This window comes from Littorina saxatilis, linkage group LG2, assembly GCF_037325665.1.
Source record: "Littorina saxatilis isolate snail1 linkage group LG2, US_GU_Lsax_2.0, whole genome shotgun sequence".
NCBI classification, from domain to species: domain Eukaryota; kingdom Metazoa; phylum Mollusca; class Gastropoda; order Littorinimorpha; family Littorinidae; genus Littorina; species Littorina saxatilis.
Window position 1 is genome coordinate 45,154,440 of NC_090246.1, and position 26,111 is coordinate 45,180,550.

General features: G+C 44.6%; 2 protein-coding genes across 7 annotated transcripts in view; both read right to left on the minus strand.

The window, feature by feature from the left end:
• The window catches only part of LOC138955311 (netrin receptor UNC5C-like), a 508,460-nt gene that overhangs the window by 419,731 nt on the left and 62,618 nt on the right, over nt 1–26,111 (minus strand). The window lies entirely within an intron of this gene.
• The window catches only part of LOC138959074 (sperm-tail PG-rich repeat-containing protein 2-like), a 99,028-nt gene that overhangs the window by 12,763 nt on the left and 60,154 nt on the right, over nt 1–26,111 (minus strand). The window contains exon 11 of the mRNA XM_070330421.1: nt 12,214–12,329. Coding sequence (XP_070186522.1) covers nt 12,214–12,329 — 116 coding nt within the window. The remainder of the gene's footprint in view (nt 1–12,213; nt 12,330–26,111) is intronic.

Here is a 26,111-nt window from a genome sequence, read left to right on the forward strand (position 1 = left end):
CACGACGATGGATGGCCCACCCGCGGCCCCTGGGCTGCCATCATGGCCCACCCGCGGCCTCTGGGCCCCTGTCCCCTACCCGCCGACTTATCCCGGGTGAGGATCAGGAGCCATTACCCAGCTGTTGTCCTCCTGCGAGTTCTTCACGGGAAGACTTCACACAGACCCGGACGTTTTTACGCCTGTCTGGACCTTTCTAGTTTATGGGGACCAGTTCTGTCAACTTCCACTCCTGGAACAACATCGCTCTCCTTCTTAACGGTCTTTTACTACCTTGTCGTTCTCTTCTCTTTACGACTGAGTCGTTGTCATCTTTGGATGCTTTTACGGCCCTGTCGTTTTGCCTTTACGACTTTTGCCGTTTTGATTCCAAACAAAGCAATCTGCGCTGCTTTTCTTTTATTGGAGATTTTTTTGTGTCCATGAAACCGTCTTGAAGCACCTGCCTTATGGGCCCAGAGGCCGCCAGATCTCTATCGTCAGATGGCACGCCAGCCGCTGCTTTCGGGCCGTAATGAACCATTCCGATGCTGTGATATCCTTCGCGCGCGATCAAGCGTTTCTTTTTGTTTTGTCCTTTTGTTGTCATTTCTTTTGCAACGATGGGTGAACGGACAGAAAGCCAAGACTAGTTTTGCTACTCTTACACAATGACCAAGACGTGAATGTCTTTCTTACAATGAAAAGAATACCTACATATACGGAAACGAGATGAATTCCATGCATAAATACAGTACATGAATACATACAACGTATCATACAGCTCGCGACTTTCAAAGACTGATTTATTCCAGGATTCAAGAAAGAATGTAATGGCTGCCATTTTCGCTGATACCGTGCACTGACTCCAGATGCCCCAACGGTACGGAATGTATTCGGATGTCTGAGATGCACCTGTGCGTCTAAAACCAACTCAATTGTTTTTAATGTTTAACCTCAAACTGCTTCACTTATGTTTTACTTATCTAGCTTTCAGGATATTTAGGATTCCATTGTTTTTGGATTCTTATTCGGGAAGATCTGTTTTCATCCCAAAAGACAAGCAACACTTCAAGAAAAAACTGATTTAAAGCCAACTGATTCAAAACAAAGGAAAAACGCACACGGAAAAGAACAAATGCAAGCAATTCACAGTGGCGTGTAAAAAAAAGTTATAAAAAAGTGTGGGTGCGAATGATGGGGTTGGATCTGGGGAATACGCTGCATAAAGGGTGTGTGAGGACTGGTGATGGTGAGGCCGAGGTTGATGGGAGGGAGGAGATCTCTAAAGGGGGGAGATTGGTGCATTCAGCCCTAATGTGCAGTGCCGTCAAAGACAATGCCGCCCCCTGATCTATCACTGCCGTCATTAGACAGGGGCGGGAGGGACGCCTTTCCCCGAGCAGCCAGTGTTGTTCGTGCACTCGTCGTCTTCATCATCGCTCTTGTCATCTGAATCATTGGCGCTGCACGACGAGACTAGCATGATAATGGAACAGCCGGCACCTTGGGCCCTACGTCTTGTCCTGTCTGCTTGCCATTGCCGGTGGTATTTTGTCTGCCTCCTTCTATAATTGTCTTGCCCTTTGCTGCAGCAGTGAAGGGCTTGACTTTCGTCTTTTCTTTACTTTCCTGTTGTTTCTTCTTTTTCTCCGCACGTCTCAAACCAAACGTTTCTGACAGAAATTCCCCCGCGAAATGTTTCTATGACATACTAACGAATTTCCGTCTTTTAAAGGCTTGACAAAGAACAAGATGGATTGTTGAAATGTAGTGTGCACATTGTACAGGGCCTTTTTCTGTTTTTTCTCACAAACCGCCCTTGCACAAAATCTTTGGATCTTGTCTCGCTACCCAGAGTGTGCGTTATCTCATAATGTTTAAGCACAAAGCAAAACACCGATATCAGGGGGGTTTCTTCCGCTATTTGAGCTTGCACCATTCAGTTCATCGAGGTACAGTATTACAACATGGCATATAGCTCCACCAACTTTGAGCGAATGGTCAGTAGTGTCGTAGGCTGTAATTCATTACAAAAGTAAGCAGTTTTGTCATGTACGTATTAAAAAAGTCATTTTTAGCACCAAAAAAGGGTCTTCGTCCTCAGATGATTGTGGAGCTGAACCTGAACAGAGAACACTAAGAGTTTTCTTTATTTTCACAACAATTATTTTCATACTGTGTGACTCTATTTGGAGTGAATTCTTGCTGCCCTGAAATTCTGCTTGCACGAGTATTTTCCCCACTGAGAGCGGCTGTACCTCGCGACCTCATAAACCAGCATAGCATTCGATGGAGCCTAAGATTCTTTAATGGTTTATTCTTTTCCGTTATTCCTCCCTTTCTCTTTGGCAAATCCCAGGAACGCGAGGATTTCCTCTGTCTGCACAATAACGCTAATGGCTCCCAACGTACGGCCTTGCCAAATGTAAGCAAAAGAAGCTATCCCAAGATGCCTTGCTGCTGAGTCAGCAAAAAAAGACAACTGATGAACATCAAAAGGTAAAGGGAGACAAAAGCCTATCGATTTTGTTTTGCACGGCGTATATCGGAACAATGCACGCGACCTCTGCTTCTGATGAAGGAATACGAATCAAGCGTATTGATCTCGACGTAAACAGCATTGTCCGTGTAGATTGTCAGAAGATAAAGAAGAAAACCTGCAACATGAGCGTCTGCATCGACGCGCCACAGACTCACTGACACTGGATGGAAGAAAATTATGCTAAATTGCCCATGAAACGTAACGTTATGCCTTTTGAAAGAAACTAAAAGGTTTTGCCGATTCATCATTACTGGCCGACTTCCAATAACAAGGCAGTTCATCCCAGACGCTAGACGCATAAACTGCTTTTCTCTTTTATAACAATCTAATAACGATCGTAAACAACAAAGATAAATGAAGAAATTGTACATCAACGTCAAAGACATATAATCGTAGCCTGACCGGGCTGAAAAACAGCGTGGGCGCTAAAAACTCAAAAAACGGAAACTTTGCTAAACAAACAAGGACAATTTTCAAGAAAAGAAAAAGAGGATAAAATGAATCCAGAAATATGTAGCCGAGGCGACCGTGGCCGATATATCGCGGAGAACACGACAGCGAGTGTCTGATTAAAGGGACCTGAGAGAGATTGCTTTTCCTCTGCGCCCGGATTGGCTTTCCGCAGGAGAGATAGGAATGAGCTTAGTTTTTGAATTTTCTCATTTGTTATGCTGATGTGAAATTAAGCACGCAGGATCTCTGAGTTCTTCGGTGCTGCGAGATTGGTATTAACCCACTGGCATTTCGTGCCCAAGAACGCAAGAAAACACACAGGGTCTCACTAAAAATAAAAACAAAAGTATCACGAAGTGCATCTGCAAAATGAAAATGATACCATTCGCCCCCGATGGCCCGATAGATTCCACTGATGATGAAGCCTGAACATCACAGCAATTACGCTTTTAGGGGAAAATTGAGAGAAATTAAAACGAACGTTTCTTTGTGCGTGACTTTGGTGCATTGCCGGACAGCGGTACAGGGATGTTGGTTTCAGGGGGCGAATAATCAGGCCCGTCGGATGATTACCGGTCAGGGTCTCAAAAAGGATAATCATCGCAGTCAGTTAGCCAGCAGCAGAAGGGCTGCACCCGAACGTGCAAGACAGGAAATCTAGGGGCGAACACTCCATCATTTTCAACTGCATGCCTCTGTCTCTCAGCCCCCTTCCCTTGCATCCCTCCCACCTCTCAAACTGAGCTGTAAATCACACAGACTGCCCATCATTTCTACAATTAGTTTTTGACAGAAGTGTTGTTTTGCTCTGCAATGGGAGGGACGGGCGGTTTCGGGAGGAGAGAGGGGGTGACCGTGTTTAGGGGTGATTGGGAAGTTCCATGGGATGGACCTCTGTCGTTTCACCCGTGACCAAATGGACCGTCTGCACGAGGCAGCACTCCGCGAGACAAAGCGTGCAGTTGCATGTCAAACAGACTTAACCCTGTCCAGCGCCCGGGGACACGGCCATCACAAACCCTCGTCGTCCCTTCCTCGCACTATGACAATCACGGATTTAAAATGAAGTTCGACCAGACAGACAGTTAGGCAGACAGACACACCCAAGCTCGCTCTATTTCAACAACAACAACAACAACAACAACAACAACAACAACAACAACAACAACAACAACAACAACTTTTTAGTTTGAATACTGAACGTAAATCCGAGTAAAATTACTTAACAATCTGCAGTATTCTTCTCGTTCGTGATGCCCACTATTGTTTCAAGCAGACCATGAGCTTACGCGTTACAGTATGTTTATAGGGAGATCATGAGAAATTCTAAACTTATCAATGTAGTAAGGTCACTCTTAACATGGCAGAGCGTCTGGCTTCGCACAAAGGTCAAGATGGATGGCGCAGTCAGTTCTGATTCGGTATAACTCCTTCCAACGTTGGAATAGGCCGCCTACCCGGTGCAGCACAACATAGGACCTTCACTTCCACATGCAAATTACATCATCACAACAAAACAATCCGCCATTAAGGAAACCGTTAGCAAAATTGAAACTCTTTATCTAGCGGTCGTGGCGGTCATGACGATCTGCATGCCGAGGAGCGGGCGTTGGGACTCTCTACAGCGCAGGGTCCTGGCACCCGGATCGTCTTTCAGACTGATGACAGAACGTGTCACTGGCAGGGGGTTCATGTAGTAAATCACGCTGCAAGGACACGTCTCCCAAAGGAACTACGACTTTTCCTCTTCGCGTTTTGTCATATGACCGCTTTTTTGGTAACTCCCTCCTCCTCCCCCCCCCCCCCCGCCCTCATTTCTGTCCTGAATCCACTTTCATTTTGGCTTTGAAATGAAGTAACAACGACATGCTTTAACTTCACTGATCTTATCTTTATGTTGAATGAGAGTGAGTCTGAGTGCCATAACTCATGAGTTAACCTTACTGTCATGACATCAAACATTACCCTTTTTCCACAACTATGTATTTCCTTTTATTTCGATGACAAATAAAATGTTTTGAGAACATTTTGCATCCAGTATTGCACCCAGGACTTGGCTAAGTCACAACAACCCAACATCTAGGAAGTTTTCGTTTTTGTCGTCGAAGATCCACTAATTACCTACGCTAGCAACAGAAAGACAGAGATGCAGAGACAAAGTTGTCGCGAGGACCACAAAACACCGCCACCACCGGAGCCTCGCCACAGTACGCCCGCCAGACAAAGGAACAAGCTCCAATTCCGTGTCCATGTCCGGCCCTGTGCCTGCTTACCCTGACCCAGAGAGCCAGGAAACATAGCGGGACCGTCCCCCGCCCAGCCACACGCATCACAGAGGTGTGGACCCTCAACGCTGCCTTCATGTCCCCCATTAATTGTAACCTTGTATGCTGCGTCAGGCCCAACAATGAACAACTCCCAGACCTTAGGGACAACACCCCCCCTCCTTCCTCCTCACGCTGTCAGATTGACTGTCCGCAGACGTTTTTATTGATCGAAAGAAGTTAGTGTCCTTTGACATCTTCCCTTGCTCCCGAATTTCAATTTCGTGGTTGAAATGGTCATCAAAACTAACGTCCTTCTTCTGGCAAACTTTTTGAGCAGGTGCTTCCCTTTCATTATAACGACTAGAAGGTATACTGACAGACAGAGAGGCAATTCCGAACTATTATTCAGAATGAAATAAGTGGATACGTACCAACACAGTTTAAAAGCTTGTGTCAATAAGTCTGACTACTTTCAGTACGTTGCACAAGTAATCATGTGTGGCAGATTTGATTGATACCGGGGGCTGCCAGAGGGGTTGTGCAGGATGTTTCTCATTGACTCGTGATGTTGTTTGTCTGACCTCGCGTTGTGTTCTGCTTGAGTGTGAGAATGTTTCCTGTTTCCCTCTTATGTCCCCGATGCAGTAGACTCTAGTACTCGGCCAACGGCCTCTCTCTTTCAATTAAAGTGGCCCACACCGTGGTTGTGCAGTTTACAACATATTTATTTCACAAGTTCATGGCATCAAATCAACGTCGCTCTCTCTCGCAAGCTCTTCCTCTTTCTCTCTTCGTCACTTCATGCTTCCGTCTGTCTCAGTACCGTCTCTAACTGTCGTCTAAACACGGGGGTGATTATCAGGCTCCCGATTGACAAGGAACTTATACATTCGTTATAACAGAACTCCCGCTTGACAAGGAGCCACTTAGTGCATGAGAGACTATCAGATTCCCGATTGGCAAGGAATTTATTCAAACGTTATAACAGAACTCCCGCTTGACAAGGAGCTATTTGAACAGTGTCTAATGCAAGGTTCCTGATTAACAAGGAACGATTGTTACTACAGATCTAAGAAAGAAATCCTTACGGTTAAAAATGAAAGCTGGCTCCCGATTATCAAAGAGCTTGGTTAAAATCTACTCTGTTCCCGATTAAACAAGGAATTTAGCTAAGGTTAAGACTCTCGATTGACAAAGAGTTTGTTTAAAGTTAAAGACTCCCGATTAACAAAGAGTTTGTTTAAAGTTAAATACTCCCGATTAACAAAGAGTTTGTTTAAAGTTAAAGACTCCCGATTAACAAAGAGTTTGTTTAAAGTTAAAGACTCCCGATTAACAAAGAGTTAAAGACTCCCGATTAGCAAAGAGTGCCGCGCCCTCGAAATCCAAAACATTATAATATAGACCTCAATATTTGGACTATTTCGCATAACCATGCGCTACCTTGAACTCTGACCCTGAATCACCAACTTCCGGCAAATAATCCGGTTCTTTCTTGATTTAAACTACTCTATGTTCCGCTAACCGTCGTTAAACAACTAAGTCCGTAAGTGACTATTATCCTAAAGAAACTTGTCATTTCATCAAACAACTCCCGCACATCGATATTAACAAATTAGCGACTGGTCGTCTGCAGTCAAGTCACGTCTGCTTGAAGCGTCAGTGCTAAGCTGTTCCACAAGCTAGTACCGTGCGTCGTAAATTACGTCACATACAAAATGGCGTCAAGTGCATGCGTACCAATGACGTCACTCCAGCACACGCACGCATACTGAACATTATTATGTGGTCTGTAAGGCCATTCCCTCACACATGAATACAACCAGAGTCAAACCATAAGAACTAAAAAGCCAGATCGACATAAGTCAAAACTTTGTTTTCCTGTACGTGATAAAATCCACATCTTGAAAGGTGGCTGTCAAACACCGGTGGACGATGGGAATGATAAGATGAGAGATAACTCTCGGTTCCCTAAAACCTGCTCTCCCTCGCCTTGTTTTGTCAACACAAGTTCAGATAGGCATTCTGAAGAGCAGAGGTTGCGCTGTCGCTGAACGAGTTAACCGGCTACCAGACTGTCCACCCGCAGGGCCGGACTACCGGGGGGGTTATGGGGGTTGCGCAACCCCCCCCCCCCCCTAGCCCAAACATGTACCTTACTTATTTAAATTTTTTTTATTATTGCTTATTTTATGCCGTTTCATGCAAGGAGCGACCATTTTCCTATCTCAGAATATGACCTACCCGTCAGCTTCAGGGGGCTTCGCCCCCTGACCCCCACAACGAGGGAGGGGGGGTGGGTTCTAGGGTTTCCGGACCCCCCCCAGCCAAAAAATAAAAATATTGAATGAGGTATGCATTTCTTTATTTTACATTGAGTTTCAATTTTTGGGGTATTAATCAGTGACAAAATCTGCTGCCTGAAACTGGTAATGATCATCCTCAGAATGCACCAGATTGCACCATTTTGCATCCTTTTTTCAAAATTTTCCGGGGGGGCATGCCCCCGGACCCCCCTAGCAAGCTAGGCGCTTTGCGCCGTCGGCTCGGCGCTTTGCGCCTTCACACCCATATCTTCACAATATACTTTTGAAAAAAACCAGTCATAAAATGAACTGATCCGCCCATGCCGCCGGGGGGAACATCCCCCTGGGCCACCACTGGCAACCCCCCCCCCTCCTCTTCGCCTAGTCCGGCCCTGACCCGGGTGCACTACTCGATCTGTTGTAATAGGACCGCTCGCAACTAACCATCATCCAACCACAGTAGTTGAGGCTTGAGCAGCCCGGCCGGGCATTCGCCAAAATTTCTTCTTGTAGCTCTGATAAGACGGGAGAACAAAGTTAAATGTAACAGATTTTTACAACTCCCGTCCACAGAAGAAGGAAGAGCGCTCGTCTGTATAAAAAGAAATAGTTGTGAGCATGCAACATTTCAGGGGGTAAATTATCCAAATTACTCATTGAGGGATTTTGTGCGCAGTTAAACCTTTCGGACACCGTTTTATGTAAAATACCTCTTCTTCAGCGGGATATGAAATTGCAGACACCCAGAAAAGAAATGGCGCCCTGAACAGGAGCTCAAAAACTGAATTTGAAATGAATACTGTCAGAGCCAACAAGTCATGCGTTTCATCTAACCCATTTAAGTCAATCTTTTTGAGTGCCAGAAACAACTGTTGCTTGCAGCCATAAAGTTTTCCAGACCTGTCGTTCTAAAAAAAATCCTTAAAATGCGAAGCTATACCAGCCACACTGCGAGATGAGGAAATTGATTTTTATTCTTTTGCTTTGTTCAAAATTAGATTACCAGAGTGCTTAAATTGAGATTTTCGTGTGCTTGAAGTTCATGTGCGTATTTTTATACGTAGATGTATGTGCTTTTGAGAGAGAGAGAGAGAGAGAGAGAGAGAGAGAGAGAGAGAGAGAGAGAGAGAGAGACAGACAGACAGACAGACAGACAGAGACAGAGAGAGAGACAGAGAGAGAGAGTCGTCGTTATAGTCGTTCTGTTTAGTGAGTGTGTATATCTTCCTTTCTCGTTTATCCGAAGTGCCATCAATTTTCACGGGCGAACACACACTGCGCAATCAACAAACACTTATAAGCTCAAAGAAGAAAGACAGAAACAAAGGCACACTGAAATAACTGGCCCCCATAAGACAAGTGTTATCGTGATGTGACCGTGACAGGTGAAAGAACACTGCAGCTAATGGCAGCCTCTCCTAAAAAGTCCACCAGCTTCACTTTTTAGCTGTCGCTTCCCCCTTCCACGCTTTCTAGATCCTTTCTATCTCCTACAATAAAAAAAACGCACCTGCTTACTATCGTACAGATTTAGTGCTACGTTTTTAACAAAGTTTGACTGCAATTTCTTTATCTTCTTTTTTTGGTGAATTCCATTTGGTGCTCGTTTATTTGTTGTATACAGGGAACCTGACCTAAGTGAGCCAGAGTTGAAGACATGACAACGAGGAATGTATTATGTCGAATTACACTCACAGACCAATCAGAAGAATTCCAACACAACCTAATGTTATATGCATCAGCATGACACAGATACATGTGTACAATTTACACAATACTAGGCCCTAAAGAGAAAAGGCTTCAGTCGTAATGACCTGGGCTTCAGCATACTTAGATCAGCTGTTTCGGGGGACAAGTTTCTAGTGAGTGCAACATACACATCTCCACGAAAATGACTGGATGAATGCAATAAAAGATGTTTTTTAAGCGGATATCCACCCTCTGAAATGTAACTAGATCCCATTCTGACTGGAAGTGAAGGATACAACAGGGCAATGAACGTTCAAAATCACAAACACGCTTCCCACAAGCAGCACGAGACATGGCAACAAGACAATGGCATTGAAGTAAAGAAAGCCACATTAGCAGCATAAGAAGAAGACTCGGAAACAACAACAACAGCACTGAGCAACAGCAACAACAGCAGTGCGTCCGTCACTCAGAACTCATAAATCAGCAGCTAAGGGTGTGCAGACTCGCAGGCGAGCGATGAGACAAACACTTCCATGCCACCAGCGTTTTTCCAGAACTGTGCGAGATGTTCTTTAGTGAAACAACAGTGACTCAGTCGAACAAAAGACAAAGAAGAAAAGCACCAAGACCTCAGAGGTGAGTGGACCATCGCTTATAGAAGCACAGCAGCGGACCCTGGTGCAGCAGAAGCAGTGTGAAGAACTGAACAGATGCAGAGGCTGTGCAGGAAACTGCATCAGACAAAATATCAAACTTGCTGGCTGCACGAGAGGACTAATCTGGCCGCCCCATCTCTGGCTGTACAACTGACCCGTGGCCAGCTCCCGACACAGCTCCCTATAAAGGCCGCGCGACGGGTGACTACAGGACGGAGGTCAAGAGGTCGGTGTTTTCGGACAATAAATAATCCCCGCCGTCAGCTGGACCTCAGGCTGCCCGTGCCCGGAACGACCGCCTGCTTCATGACGTTGATGTGCGCTTCATCAAACCTCCATAAAAGCCGGTGACGTCCACTGATGTCTGCCGATATCGCCACATGGTGGGACAAATAAACGCCATCACAGTCCATTGACACCGTGAAAAGTAAACTGCATAACAGGATCAAGGGTGCATCCAAGATATTCCAAACCAATACATTAATACATGCTTCTTTGACGAACGCAGCCAAATGAGAACAAAGTAAACGAGTTCCAAAAACACAGTTTCAATTAGATCATGCAGTTTAAATACATAAAAATTAGGAAAAGCATTTTTTATGAGGGACGAGGCATATGAATTCTACCGAAGCGCCAATGTTTCAAAACGGCCGTGAGCAGAAACAGAAAAACTGAGATGATGCTGGCGAAATGTCACAGCTTATTATTAAACCACTTCAAAAAGAGAGCTCAAGGGGATTGGACTTGTGTAAAATATGCACCCTTACAAGAAGTTTGACCACTAATCAAAGCCGTGGATTTTGAACCTCCGCTTTATTCCCTTGCACAACGACGAACACGGTTTCAAAACGCATCTATCTTGGTGTCACTCAAAACAGAAACAGAGGTGACACCAGCTTTAAAAAACAAAAAATGTATCATGGAATCTTGTTATATTCTACAAGGAAAACACATTGCACCATGTTAGAGTACGTATGTATTTGGTTGTCCGCGTCGTAAGAAGCGTGACATTCGAAACACTACTTGCCTTTTCTTTAAATACAACTGATGAAAGCGAGAGCTTCGACCTTACTTTCCTTAACCAAGACTTGATGCATAAATCATCGAGACGTCATCTTTGTATTGAAAGACAGGTTCTTCTCTATGTCCAGCATGTATCATTTACCTCACTTATATGAACATTAACAAAGGAGTCCTCATAATCAAAAGCCACTGCTATTTTTGTTATAATGAGTTTGTACGTTCAAGTAAACTTTGTTTTATTTACTTGTCAGCCTTTCTGGGTCAAGGGGATGGGTTATATACGTTAAGCAGTGTTTACCGTTGCCTTGTGTTCTCTGCACCGTATTGCTTTTGTTATTTAATCATGGAAGGAATCGTGAACCTGAACAGTTCAGTATCCACAGAACAACAGGACAGAAAGAGGTCTGCAAGGCGAAAGCCTAGAAGGGTGAGATGTCTCAGTTATGTGATTCCAACGGACAGTTGTTGCACCCTGTAAACCTGCCCAGCACATGGACTTCATCTCCACATGTCCTTCCACAAGACGTCTTTGCTTTATCAACAGCAGAGCCCCAGACTGTTGGGAGGGACTGTCTGGGAGGCACCGCAGTGGAAACAGTGTCAAGCGCTGTTCGAATTCCAAGCCGGACGACCGACTTACATCTGTGTACTGAACTACATTGGAAAAGGTCAAGTGTATTGTCGTGCTCTCGATTTCATTTGTTTCCAGAATACAGGAACAAAAAGAAAAGTACCGACACAAAAAACGAGACAAGGAAAATAAATTGCTCGATGTCTACTGATTTTTACTAAAGCGCTTGGAGCTGTGAATCGGGACTTGCGCAATAGATAAGTGATTTATTATTAGTAGTAGTATTATTATTACTGAAACACAAAATACGATATGAAAAAATAAATGACATCAGAAAATGGTTGAAGTCAGACAAGGTGAGCAAATTAAAAATAAAAATGGCAAGGCAATCTGTAAACAAATCAGCTAACAACCAGGCAAAACAACAAATTAATAATACAAAACAAACAAACAACCAAACAGGAATAAGTATAACACGACTAACACTGCACAATATCGAACATAAAGTTTTGACACTAGAAAAGAGCAGTAAACAAATGTCAAAAGACTTTCTTTCTTTCTTTCTTTATTTGGTGTTTAACGTCGTTTTCAACCATTCAAGGTTATATCGCGACCGTGTCAAAAGACACACGACGAAACACGACGTATGATGTATACATGTGGCATATCCCAGTGTGCAAAACCAAGTTGAATACAAAGATGCTAGACAGTATTTCCTCACCTCATAGGCGGCTGGCCCTGGCTTGTCCTCCACAGTGTACCTGAAACGTTTGTCTCTGGTGACCATCAGCCCGCCCTTGTCATGCAGCGTGGCCTTCGCTTCGTACGTCCCCGGACCTGCAACAACACACAACCACTATCATACAATCTGAGGTTAAACGGACAACAACTGTGACCAGGCGGCTGCGGTATGGTCCAAATGGACTATGGATTATGTCATAATCATTACACAATAGATGATTTGATAAGTCCCCATGAAATGGAAAAGTAATTTTGCAATCAGTTCCCCTCTTAGCCAGCAAGTCAGCAATTCTGTAGGGTACATGTAGGGTAACTCTCAGTCAAAACGATCGCATCAACAACTCATAATGGGCGGGGATGTAGCTCAGTCGGTAGCGCGCTGGATTTGTATCCAGTTGGCCGCTGTCAGCGTGAGTTCGTCCCCACGTTCGGCGAGAGATTTATTTCTCAGAGTCAACTTTGTGTGCAGACTCTCCTCGGTGTCCGAACACCCCCGTGTGTACACGCAAGCACAAGACCAAGTGCGCACGAAAAAGATCCTGTAATCCATGTCAGAGTTCGGTGGGTTACAGAAACACGAAAATACCCAGCATGCTTCCTCCGAAAACGGCGTATGGCTGCCTAAATGGCGGGGTAAAAAACGGTCATACACGTAAAATTCCACTCGTGCACACAAAAAAAAACACGAGTGTACGTGGGAGTTTCAGCCCACGAACGCAGAAGAAGAAGAACAACTCATAATCAACACCAAGGAGGAACCCTTCGGAAGCAGAAGAACAGAGCTTTCAACAATACAGACATCAAAAAAGGCCACGTGTTCAGGAACACCTGTCCTGACCTCACATGATCTTGCACTGGAATACAGGCCCTCGGTGGAATGACTGCCGAATGAAAATTCCATGCACAGCATAACGTTTGGCGTGAGAGTAATTTTTACTTGGCAACATACGTCCGAAGAATGGTCGCCAAACTTAATTTTATCCAAACATGTTCGAGATGGAAAACCTTTGAAGACGACACGATAGAAAGGCAGAGGTCTAAACTCTGTCGAGACATGCTTCCCTGGCCTCCTCGCCTGTTAAATGCACTAGTAGGAATCTAAAATTTAGTGTGCACACCTTCATTCCTACTTATACCAGACCAACTTGAAAATACTCAACCACATTCGAACGAGCAACTAAATTCCATGACGTTAATTACTTTTCCAGATTTCAACTTGTTTTAATTGGAAATCAAAAAAGAAAGGTAAGATCTATAGCACCCCAAATCAACGCTACGCGACATCTTTATGCTCGTGACGGTGAAAGGGTAGAGCAGGGTGCGAGGGTGGATCAGAGAGATTTATGTTGCACAAGTGTGCAGGCCTGCACTCTGCACACAGCAAGGCGGTGCACTGATGGAAGTCTTGACTTACGACCTGCAATTGCTTTCCCGCCTCGCTTATGGCATGACTTCACACAAACAGAAAAATGCCGCCGATAGATAGCCTTGCTCCTCGTTGCATTGCGTCCCACGTTAACTCCAATCTCAAAAAGCAAACCTGACTTACTCCCCAGTGCGAAAATAAAATAGCCGCACAAGATCCTCTGATTTTCCTCCTTGTAAGGGCAAATGCTAACATGCGAAACATGAATACAGCTCAAGGTTTTATCTTTATTTTTTAATTAACAAAAAGAAAACGCAACAATAAACACACAAACGAACGAACGAACATAAACTAAAAACCAAAAACCAAAATGAAAATAAAACAAAAGAAAATTAAACAAAATGTAAGACGCATTGGAGGAAACTCAGTTTACTTTTACTTCATTCTTCCGGTACCTCGCACACACAGTGTTAACATTTTGGTCAACTGCACCACAAATGGTGTTACAACTTTGAGTTGAAAGCAAAATACAGACAAATGGAAAAGCAAACTTGTACAGTCAGCCCGCTTAACAGTTTTAGTGAAAAAAACCTTGAGTTAGCAGCTGATGCAGGAGTGCAGTTTGACGCGTCTAAAGCACTAGTTAATTGTCTCAGGACACATTACCGAGACAAATTAAGATTGAACGACTCATTCAATACTCGGAAGTCACAACAGACTGTGGGTGATTTCGTAAAAAATCCACGTCCCTATAACTACAAGATCCGTTCCCAAAATGCGTGAACAATACTGAAATGAAGATTAATGGGTTGAGGAATCTGACATCATTTTCAACAAAGAAATGCTTTTACAGCATTAAGAACAATCACAACAAAGCAAGCGCGCAAGAACACGCATAAAACGAAGTGCAGAGCCAGAACTTAAGTGAATGGAGAGAAAATAATCCCCGCCCTTCGCACTCCTTTCTCTTTCGCGTCCGTGCCACAGGAGACAAATGAAGCACTTCCTATCATCAGCACACTTTTGCTGGATGAGAGAGAGAGACTAAAGAACCTTTATGGAAATAAATCATAAACATAAATTCGCCGGAAATAGGGGCAATTTGCACCATCAGAGAGAGAGAGAGAGAGAGAGAGAGAGAGAGAGAGAGAGAGAGAGAGAGAGAGAGAGAGAGAGAGAGAGAGAGAGAGAGAGAGAGAGAGAGAGAGAGAGAGGCGCAAAAGCGAATAGACGATCAGCATGGTTTTACTTGCTGGTGTTTTTTTCGCTTTCTTGTTCCTTACATTGAACTACAGGATTACGATGCCGCCAACGGCTGTTGCATAAATACAAGGCATCGAGGAGGGTTGTCGACCTGATTATTGCTAATCACGTCAATTAAATAGTTGTGTTCACACACACACACACACACACACACACACACACACACACACACACACACACACACACACACACACACACACACTCACACACACACACACACACACACACACACACACACACACACACACACACACACACACACACACACACACACACACTCTTCCTTCTTAGGGACACGCTTGTTGTAACGAAACAGAAATACTACCTCTGAGAAATTCTAAAAGGAAATTTGAATGTCAGCTTTATTGTTTTCTTTATCCAAATGATCGAACATGAGCATTTAGTTGGCCCTGCGGAATATCTGTTGCTGTCAGAAACGTTGATGAAGGTGACCCAGAATTAGCCTACCAGACTGAAGCGGGCCTGTATTCCCAAGAAACAATCGGCGATTGGCCTTTCAATTTCATGATACAAGCTCACGCATTCTCGATACAAAGCAGGCTCACTCAAAACGTCATCCAAACAATCGGTTTCGACCGATGACTAAAACTCTTTCGGCAGCGACTGACCAGAAAAAGGAGGGGACCGAGAGGCAGCGAGAGCCAACGCTCCGGTCTCTAGGGCAGAGAAGGGCTGGGTCATCTGTCCAGCCTGAGATGCTACACTGTCCCTGGTCGAGCCGTCAGCCAGACCCAATCAAGAGCGGAGTGACCACGGCGCGGGATGGACGCGGCAATCACAAGCCTACAGCCGAGACGGACGCCGCCACAATCAGTCTCGGGCAGCCAAACTTTCCAGTTCACCCCGTCCTGGACCGGCCGCAACAATTGACCAGCCTCGCTGTTCCGGCCAGCGGGACGAAATTGCCCGGCTCTTCAAGGCAAAACCAACTGATTGAATGCAAATTAAAGCAATGATATTTCTTGTATCAAGCGGCCATCGGCCAATTTGGCCAAATTAAACTGTGAGCAGCGCACAGTTAGGGTAGAGGTGGAGCGGCATAGCGGTGGCATAGGGACAACTCGAGGAAATAAGGATGGCTCAGGCCGGTAGAAGGGGGAAATTGCCTGCATGTCACTTAAAAGTTTTTGTTTAAGTGAAAAACCAATTAAGAAATTTAAGTATGCGAGGTTGTTCTTAAGCCGTCAATATTGGGGTGTGTACATTTCTATGTTACAAAAGGTGCATGAAACTTGACGGAGCTCACATTAAACATCGATCCACTAATACTGCATCAACTCAAAAAGCAGCAGAAGAAGAAGAACAAAGGCAAGAAAAACGAAAAATAACCACGAAGATCTCCAGAGGAGGCTGAATTCCATCCAACTCACACCGCAGAGCAGACAACACACCACGACAGAGAGACGGATTATGCTTTTAACATTTCTTTGCCATTCTCCTTAATTGCGTGACTCAACCCTCTCAACGCTCCCACTGTGTTGCGGGCGAGGAGGCTAAAAGAGAAGTTATTCGGGGCAACTGTGGGCACACTTGTCACTCCCCATCGTACGGGCAACGTCTCTAAGTTACATCTATCAGCTGCGCCGGGGCACCCCCCACAAAAATCTGCCCCTCACATATTCGGCGCGTTTCAATTTTCCCAAAGTGCAGATGTAACGATGATAACACCAGGCACCAGAGAGGAAGGGGGCGCCCCAATAGGCTCCTAGAAGCCCCCTCCGGTGGAAGGCGGCGCGGAAAATGGCCGTATCATACGAGGGCACTATGACAAGCGCGAGGGGGCTGCCTCCTGATTTACACGGCTCCACGGTAAATATTGGGGGCTAGGAATCTCCCTGGATTGACTGGGTGCTCGCGCAGTCCGAACTGATTGGCCAGTTCACTTGTGCGGGAAGAAAATGGAAAGATTAGATCAACAATCGCAGAAATGACCTCGCTGTTTCGGACCAAGAGGTCGCATATATATTATTGTTTAGAGCTGGTACTTCTGAGCACAACAGAATCTCTGTTAGATTAGAGAAGATGTGGGATCGACACACGATGTTTCCAACAAGGCCAACAGCTTCGTACTCTACGAAAAGACAAGAGCTCCGCGACGCCTGTTTGTCAGTGGGTCTCCTCCTTGTGCATGAAGTTTGTGACAGACAAAGTTTCGAAGTGCATATGAAAACCATCTGCTGAAGTCGTATTTGGGACACCGTTGAAAGATCTCCTAACTTCTCTTTTTGTATCCTGGAAGCAAATGAAGTCCTGAGCCCCGGCAGAGGGGAAGTTTTGATTAAAATGACATGAGATATAAATAATCCTATTTTGAACTAGCCAACAGATTTGTCTTTTGTATGTTTCCGCATTTCACGACGTAAGGTAGCTCGCTGATGACAAGAACCTTGTTGACACCCGACAGATTAGGATATCAGCAGACAGAATCTGCATAATCTGATGGTCGTCATCACTCTAATGAAAGAGCAAATCCATGTAGCATGAAGTCCACCACAACACAGTCTTCCACACGACTGGTATTAAATCAGTTCCAGTGCAAACTTTAATTTGGTATCTCTATTTCTTTTTAACAAAATGAGGAAAGAGTTCATAAGAGACGGCAGCCTGCATTTGTGTTGTTGTTGTTATCTATTTGCCTGATCGACTCTCATTATCTGTTTCTGTGAATCCCCTGCACTCCGCCCACAGTTTTTTCTCTGGCTTTCTCCGTTTTCCCCCTGTCTCTATCTCTGTCGCCTCGCTCCCCACTCCCAACACCACCACCTCTCCTGTCCTCCAAGTGTCCCCCACCTCCCAAGCGCTGTCCCCAGAGGCCCGGGGAGTGGCGGCAGCAGACTGGCCGTGGTGTAGAGGACCAGAGACAGGCAATCTGCCGCCCGGCCCCCTGACCCCGCCACAGCCCCTCTTCCCAGCCCAACGAGAAAACGCTTTCCCAAATAAAAATCTCCAACTACCCAGTGTCGCTGAAATGGCTGAGAAAGGGCACGCCGGGTCACGCTGCTGGCACCACTAGGAAAAAAGTTGTCCCCAATCCAATTTCAGCTAAAAGTCACGTGTCGTCTATTCTCTTCCACTCCTTCATTCCCTGAGTGTTAAAACGCCACAACAACGGGATGGAATGGGCACTGGAATTAAGCGAGCTAAAAACATTAAAAAAAACACCAAGCGGATGCATTTTTATACTGAACTTCACATTTGTTGTGATTCAGATACATGTGTTGCGCCGACGAAATGACATGTTGACATGCAACATTTCATAACGGTTATAGACGGCGACTAGACGTTCGGAAGAAAAGGGTAGAATGCCAGGAGAAGAGAGCAGCACAGAACCGTAAGAGCGCAACACAGATAAACCCCCAGAATGAATTTATTTCGCACTGTGGGAGGAATAGAATCACGATTTTAAGCCCAGTATTGTCACTTTGTCAACATTGTCTTGAGAGGTGAAGTAGCGAAATTTAAACATATTAACCAGATTAAATTAAAATAAAATGGTAAGCAAGATATATATTGTTTCATCAAAGCCAAATCAGGCCACCCTACACAGCACACCAGCAGCGGAACCTCTGAGATCATAAAGACTGCAACAATGGATTTTAATCCAGGCAATGAGCTTTACATCACGTGTTGACCTTTTGCCATTGCAGAAGACACAAGCGTGGGCCGGATATGATCGGATTAAGACAGCGTCAGAACAAAAGGCACAAAAAGCAATTATAAGCAAAGCCCGAAGCTAAATTTGTAATCAGCGGAAGTCGGAGGACAACAACACCTGCAGGGGGCGCTCTGGTTCTAAATACATGTCACGTATATCTCGATACTTTAAAAGGTGAAAGAAAACACGACACCAAAAAAGGAAGGCAGAAAAAATTAATAACCCAAAACAACACACCCGCCATACTCTAGGAACCTATTGAAAGCAAAGCCCACACTAATGCCAAATGGATACCTACTAACAGACGGAGGGGGAGGGGAGGGGGGGGGGGGGGCGGGGTGGTAAGGGGCCGACGCCGTTTATTGGCATGTCTAGTCTCCAGGTTTGAATAGTAATAGCAAGAACACATGGTAGTGATGGCGGCGGGGTGCATTTTTTTCCAGCGGGATAAATTTTACCATAGACGTCAGAACCGGAAGCAGTAACAGAGATGAAAAGGTGGTGTAGGCTAAGGTGGAATCCACAAATAAGCTTGTTATTGTGCATTTGCTGATAACGAGAAAGAAGAAAATAGAACAGATTACAGATGGCGGGGGAGGAGGCAGGTTGTGGTAACTGCCTATGGGTGCCACTGCAAGTATCAAGAGAGTGGTGCAGATGGTAGCCTTGGTAGGGCAGCAGCAGAGATGGTGATGGTGGTGCGCATGCCGATATTTAAGGTAAGCCGGGTAAACACTTTGCAAGGGTGTTCATAAACATCAAGACTGGACGAACTAGGAGCTGTGTGTTGCGACTGTAGTGGTGGGGGTCGTAGCGATGGTGATTAAGTTTGAAGCAGTTATAGTAGAAATGACTCCCAATTTCAGTTGAGATCGAGGTCAGTCTGACATCTGTACAATAGGGGAGCTCGCAGAGGCATGCCGAGAATGGACAGGCTCCTCTTTTTTCCTCATGAAAGGAGCAAGGATATAGTAGAGGTCACCACTCACTGCTCACAAACGACGACTGAACAAAGTCAATCCTAGCAGCATCCAACATACACTGACGTTGACAGACAACCACCCTGTCGTAGGAACACTGGTTCCTACCGATCACTTCACTCTTGTCTTCTGTAGGCCTACTCAGAACATCCCAACATACGTTAGAAGTAATTCTAGATCTACAGCAGTGCTTTTTAAAATTCTATTTTAGATCTTGGCATTAAATGTAGGAGGATTGGGAAAAGAGGCCACCCCATCCAGCACACCAAGCTTGCTAGTACTGAGAGGGCATTGGACCCAAAGAGTCGAGATCTGTGACTCATCTTCCATTTCACGCCTCCTCCCCTCCCCTCTTTTCTTTTCACCACAGAACGACAGGGTGTCCATCAAGAGGAAGACCTGTGGAGTCCAGGCGGTAGCCCGCTGAGCGGTAATTCACAGCCAGCATTGACCAGCCCTCCACTTCATCAGACCCCCCTTTTGCTGCTAGCCCCCTTGCACAATTGTTTATGATTACACCCAGTTTCGCCATCTCAAAGGCGCAATTTATTCTTGCCATTCCGAGGCCAACTTTGATCCAGCAAGGCTAAAAACCTCTGCCGGCCGCGTGCAACAGGAAAGGGGGAAGGAGGCCCTCAATGTATCCCAATTTTCCGCGTTCACCAGAAGCTGGAATGTCCTGAATGGGTGTCCAATCATAAACTGTGTCTCTTATTGGAAAACACAACGGCGGCCACTCAATGGCGCTGAATGGTGCGGATCTCAATAAATCTCGGAGGTTTTCCAGCAGCTGACTGGACGTGAGTGGACTTGGTCATTAGCAAAACGTTCAGTGTTCGTAATATAATTATATTTCATCTGATCACGAACAGCCTAAACCAACAGCGTGGATCCAGAATAATAAACATGTAGCCTATAAACTGAAATCATATCAATCAACATGCTGTCAATAGATGTAACAGAGCTGAGAGCAAATCTTGAACAGTATTTTTCTCCGCTTAAACTGAAAGCTCTGCACGTGTTAATGTTTGATTTATTTAGATGGTTTCACATATAACAGCTAAGCACAGCCACAAAAACAGCTTTTCGATGAGGAGATGGACATTGGAATGCCGATGTAAACCCTTCTCAGACTCAGGATTCACTGATAATTATTGTGTGCAAGAAAGAACCTACATGGACTCGAATTGGAGTTCTTCGCCGGAGTCCAATGAAGCGTTCAGATGAAATGACGCCAGCTCAGACTCTGAGAAAGCGCCTGTCGAGATTTGAGAAAGAAGCGGGAATGTCTATCTATGATGGATCTGTGCCCGAATCGCCGCCCTTGTTCCCCAGTCTGCAGCCCACAGGCAGACACGGGCCGGAACCTGACACAATCTGACTTCATTTTCCACACCCGACAGACCACCAGACGCAATTGAAACGACCTCGTTCCACTAAAAAGAAAACTGAAGGGGAGCCAAAAAGAAATACGACCTTGGGAAAGAGACGTCGCGACGCAGTAGTACTTTTTCAACATTTCTCATGATCTGGGACGCAGGCAATTTCCAACACTTCAAAGAGTGTAAAGGTTAGGAGTATGGACTAGCTTTTAAAAAAGCTGAATGGTTCGCGGTTTCGGAATTGAGTGTATATAACGGCAGAAAAAAGGCTACTGGGTATACACGAGTATACAAAGTATACCTAACACGAGTATCTTCGCTATTACTGTTAATGCAAAATCTTAGCGATGTATTTCTTCAAGGACATCTTTAAGAGACAAGGACAGAAACTGTTCATTCTACCCTTTTTGCTCCCTCACAATGGGAGGGGGGGGGGGGCTCCAAATTTACAGGACAGTCATTTTGTGTTCCATCAGACGAACCAACTCTGGAACTTCACAGTGTTTGTGAACCAGAACGTCTATAGTACATGTGTAAAAGGGACCAGAACAAGCACAGACCGAGTCTGAGACAATGAATCCTTTTGCCGGTTGACAAAATAAACACCAATGTACCTTTCCTTCGAATACTTCGACTAAAAAGCCACATATGCTTGACTCTACCTCGCATTCGTATTTCTAGCCCCAGATAGACAACAAAAAGCAAAACTGACGTAACATCAAATCTTCATAGGCCTGTACCCTCTCCTACTCAGTATGCAGCAAAAGATCCACGTTGTACAATTAGCCCTCGTCTATAGCGAAAAACTCCCTCCCCCACCACGCCGAGAAGCGGACCAGCTCATCTCGACAGAGTCGGCAATGTTACAGAGGCCAAACCAGTCCGAGCCAGCAGATTATCTAAGGCGCCTGTGCTCGCTTCGGCCTGGCTGTGACACAGTTGAGACTCATTTCCTGCACAGCGGCTTGCAGGTCGGCCTCCCCTTCACGCTATCTGTTGCCTGTCAACCTGTCACCCTGATTAGGTCCCGCTACTGCATCCTGCGTCCCTCATCCCCCAAACCTACCCTGACCTGCTTCTCACTCGGGTGGAAGAGATGACGTCAGGGACACATTGTCAGCACATTTGTCTTGGTCTGTTGGACAGTTTCGAGAGAATCACTTCGACTTTGCTGATTCTACAAGCAAGACAGGACACGGACATAAAAGCTGCGTTTTTGTCGTTTGCTGTGAAATCCAGAACCAAAAACGACAATGAAAGAAGAAGAAAGAACAGAAAAGGTTTAGAGGCAGAGGAGGAATGAGAGGAACATAGGAAAGGATGGCATCTTAGGAGACCTACGTTTGATAAGGTAACAGGGTTGCAGGGCTTGCTACGTAATTTTTATCTCTTGGGAGGCCTTTAAACAATCACACCTAATTTTAAACTCTAAGGCAACACGCAGAGGACACTATCTGCATTGACGTTTTAATTTGGAATTCCAAGCCAGCGGGCGAGCCCATAAAAGTAGAATACACGCAGGGCGAGTTCGTTAGGCTTAATTATCCCACACATCCGCAGGTAAAGAAAAGCAGCTACCCCTTGAAGTCTACCTTCTACCCGCAGATAATCAAACAGACTAATCAGCTATCTCTAATCAAAGCACGGCGGACCAACGGTGGCAATTAATAATCGACTCTGCAGGCTCGTCCAAGTCTTGCAGGCTATTGAGGGCAGGGAATGTTGCTAATGGGCCCGCGGGGAGCAAGGCTCCACCACAGCATTTACCTCTCCGTTGTGTCATCGGAACACGAACATGGCACACAGTGGCCACATCAAAAGGCCTGGGGAAGGTAGGTATCTGAGGGCTGGAAAGCTCATCGTCTCCTGTCTGTCTTGTATACTTCTTCTCCCACAGTCTAAGTAATTGGCTTTACGACTGCTGGAAGTTCTTAAAGAACAAAGCTCAAGGCAGCTTTTTTCTACATGCAGGCAAGCTGACATTACATTTTTATCTAAATGCCACCATCCCTCTCTCTTTCCTTTTCTCGCTTTTCGAACAAATCGCCAACGTTCTCTTATTCATGCACCTCTGGGCAATGTTCGTTCTGTGTGTTACGCAATACTTTTATCTATTCCTGTCACAACGCCATCCCGTAACCCTTTACACTTGAACTTTCAGGTCACAGACAACACGACGGTTGAAAAAAATCCCAACTAAACCGGACCCTGTAGAAAGAACTCTGTTTAAAGCTGCTTGCCATTTATTCTGCCTTCGTGAGGTATTTCGTATAAAATCGTTTCAGCACCTCACTAGTGATCATGATCAAAATGGTTTCACTTTTTCACACCCTTGCCGCCATCCTTTACGTGTTGAAATAAATAGCAGGAACATAGGCCAATAATTGGAACAGTGTCAAGTGATTTCAACGGGATGGTGAGTCTTCCTCTACAGCCCAGACAGTTGTTTCAAGTTGATTTTGTCCACTGCCACTGCTGCGACGCCTTGTAAGCTACTTTTGCCCCCAATGACGCACTTAATGCGAGGGGAGGCAAGATGTTTGTGTGTGTGTTCTTCCCTAAAACAGGCAAGATTTCATGCAATTTTTCAAATACACAGCTTCGGGTCATAAACGTTTTCTAAACCCCTCGTTTCCGGCTTCGCTCTGTTTTTACATAGAGGGGGAATCGAGACGAGGGTCGTGGTGTGTGTGTGTGTGTGTGTGTGTGTGTGTGTGTGTGTGTGTAGAGCGATTCAGACTAAACTACTGGACCGATCTTTATGAAATTTTACACGAGAGTTCCTGGGTATGATATCCCCAGATTTATTTTTAATTTTTTGGATAAATGTCTTTGATGACGTCATATCCGGCTTTTTGTAAAAGTTGAGGCGGCACTGTCACACCCTCATTTTTCAATCAAATTGATTGAAATTTTGGCCAAGCAGTTTTCGACGAAGGCCGGACTTTGGTATTGCATTTCAGGTTGGAGACTTAAAAATTAATGAATGACATTGGTCATTAAAAATCTTAAAATTGTAATTAAAATTATTTTTTTATAAAACGATCAAAAATTACGTTCATCTTATTCTTCATCATTTTCTGATTCCAAAAAACATATAAATATGTCATATTCGGATTAAAAACAAGCTCTAAAAATTAAAAATATAAAAGTTATGATTAAAATATAATTTCCGAAATCGATTTAAAAACAATTTCATCTTATTCCTTGTCGGTTTCTGATTCCAAAACCATATAGTTATGATATGTTTGGATTAAAAACACGCTCAGAAAGTTAAAACTAAGAGAGGTACAGACGGAAAAGCGTGCTATTCAGCACAGCGCAACCACTACCGCGCTAAACAGGCTCGTCAATTTCACTGCCTTTTGCACGAGCGGCGGACTATGGTCATTGTGAAAAAATGCAGTGCGTTCAGTTTCATTCTGTGAGTTCCACAGCTTGACTAATGTAGTAATTTCGCCTTACGCGACTTGTTGTTTCTTGCTATCTCTTATCTCATGCCACGTCACCCCCCCCCCCAACCCCACCCACTCTCTTAATTAAATTCATCTTATGTGATGCAACTCATTGACTTTGTAGTTCCAAATGCAATCAAAAACTTCAGAGAAACTTCACCCTTAATCTTCGTGCAAACTGCAATAACGAAGGACTGGCATGCGACGCTATCTTGTTAACTCTCTTGCTTAAACAAGTGCAATGTTGCAAAAGCTAACTGCTTATCAAAGACAACATAAATACGACGAGTCTGGAACATGTTTCGTTACGTAGGCGTCAATGGCTGAGGGAAAGAAGCCCAAACCCAAAATACGTTGGGAGATGCACGTCTGCAGTAGATATGCAGGCTTAATTGTGCCCATGAAAAAGAAAGAAAGAAACAGGTTTCGCATGCTTGACTCAATTTATCACGAAGAAACAAGATTAGTAACAAGTCACTGCCTGCTGTCTGGAAGAAGCTGTCGCAAAACCAAGGAATCTGGCGAAAGGTGTCCTGTTTATTTTCGGAAAATGTCATCATCATCATCATCATCATCATCATCATCATCATCATCATCATCATCATCATCATCATCATCAGAAATATTCCATTTACCAGTCGTTGGATTCTCATACCAGACTCTCCAGTCACAACCACCAGCGCCAAACCACCACCACCACCACCACCTCCACCACCACCACCACGCTCAAAGCAATCACTCTAGCTCCAGATATCATCTTCGCACTTACAAAATTAATGCTCCATCTCCGCACAACAAACGACAAACTGCACATCCCAAGCCAATAACGTCCAACAAATAAACGAAGAGCTAAAAGCAAGATGAAGAATTAACAAGTCGCGTAAGGCGAAAATACAACATTTAGTCAAGTAGCTGTCGAACTCACAGAATGAAACTGAACGCAACGCAACGCAGCAAGACCGTATACTCGTAGCATCGTCACTCCACCGCCCGTGGCAAAGGCAGTGCCAGTGGAATTGACAAGAAGAGCGGGGTATTCGTTGCGCTAAGAAGGATAGCACGCTTTTCTGTAGCTCTCTTCGTTTTAACTTTCTGAGCGTGTTTTTAATCCAAACATATCATATCTATATGTTTTTGGATTCAGGAACCGACAAGGAATAGGATGAAAGTGTTTTTAAATTGAATTCGGAAAAAAAAATTGATAATAATTTTTATATATTTGATTTTCAGAGCTTGTTTTTAATCCAAATATAACATATTTATATTTTTTGGAATCAGCAAATGATGGAGAATAAGATGAACGTAAATTTGGATCGTTTTATAAATTTTTATTTTTTTTTTACAATTTTCAGATTTTTAATGACCAAAGTCATTAATTAATTTTTAAGCCACCAAGCTGAAATGCAATACCGAAGTCCGGGCTTCGTTGAAGATTACTTGACCAAAATTTCAACCAATTTGGTTGAAAAATGAGGGCGTGACAGTGCCGCCTCAACTTTCACGAAAAGCCGGATATGACGTCATCAAAGACATTTATCAAAAAAATGAAAAAAACGTTCGGGGATTTCATACCCAGGAACTCTCATGTCAAATTTCATAAAGATCGGTCCAGTAGTTTAGTCTAAATCGCTCTACACACACACACACACACACACACGCACACACGCACATACACCACGACCCTCGTCTCGATTCCCCCCTCGATGTTAAAACATTTAGTCATAACTTGACTAAATGTAAAAAGAAGGCTTGTGAT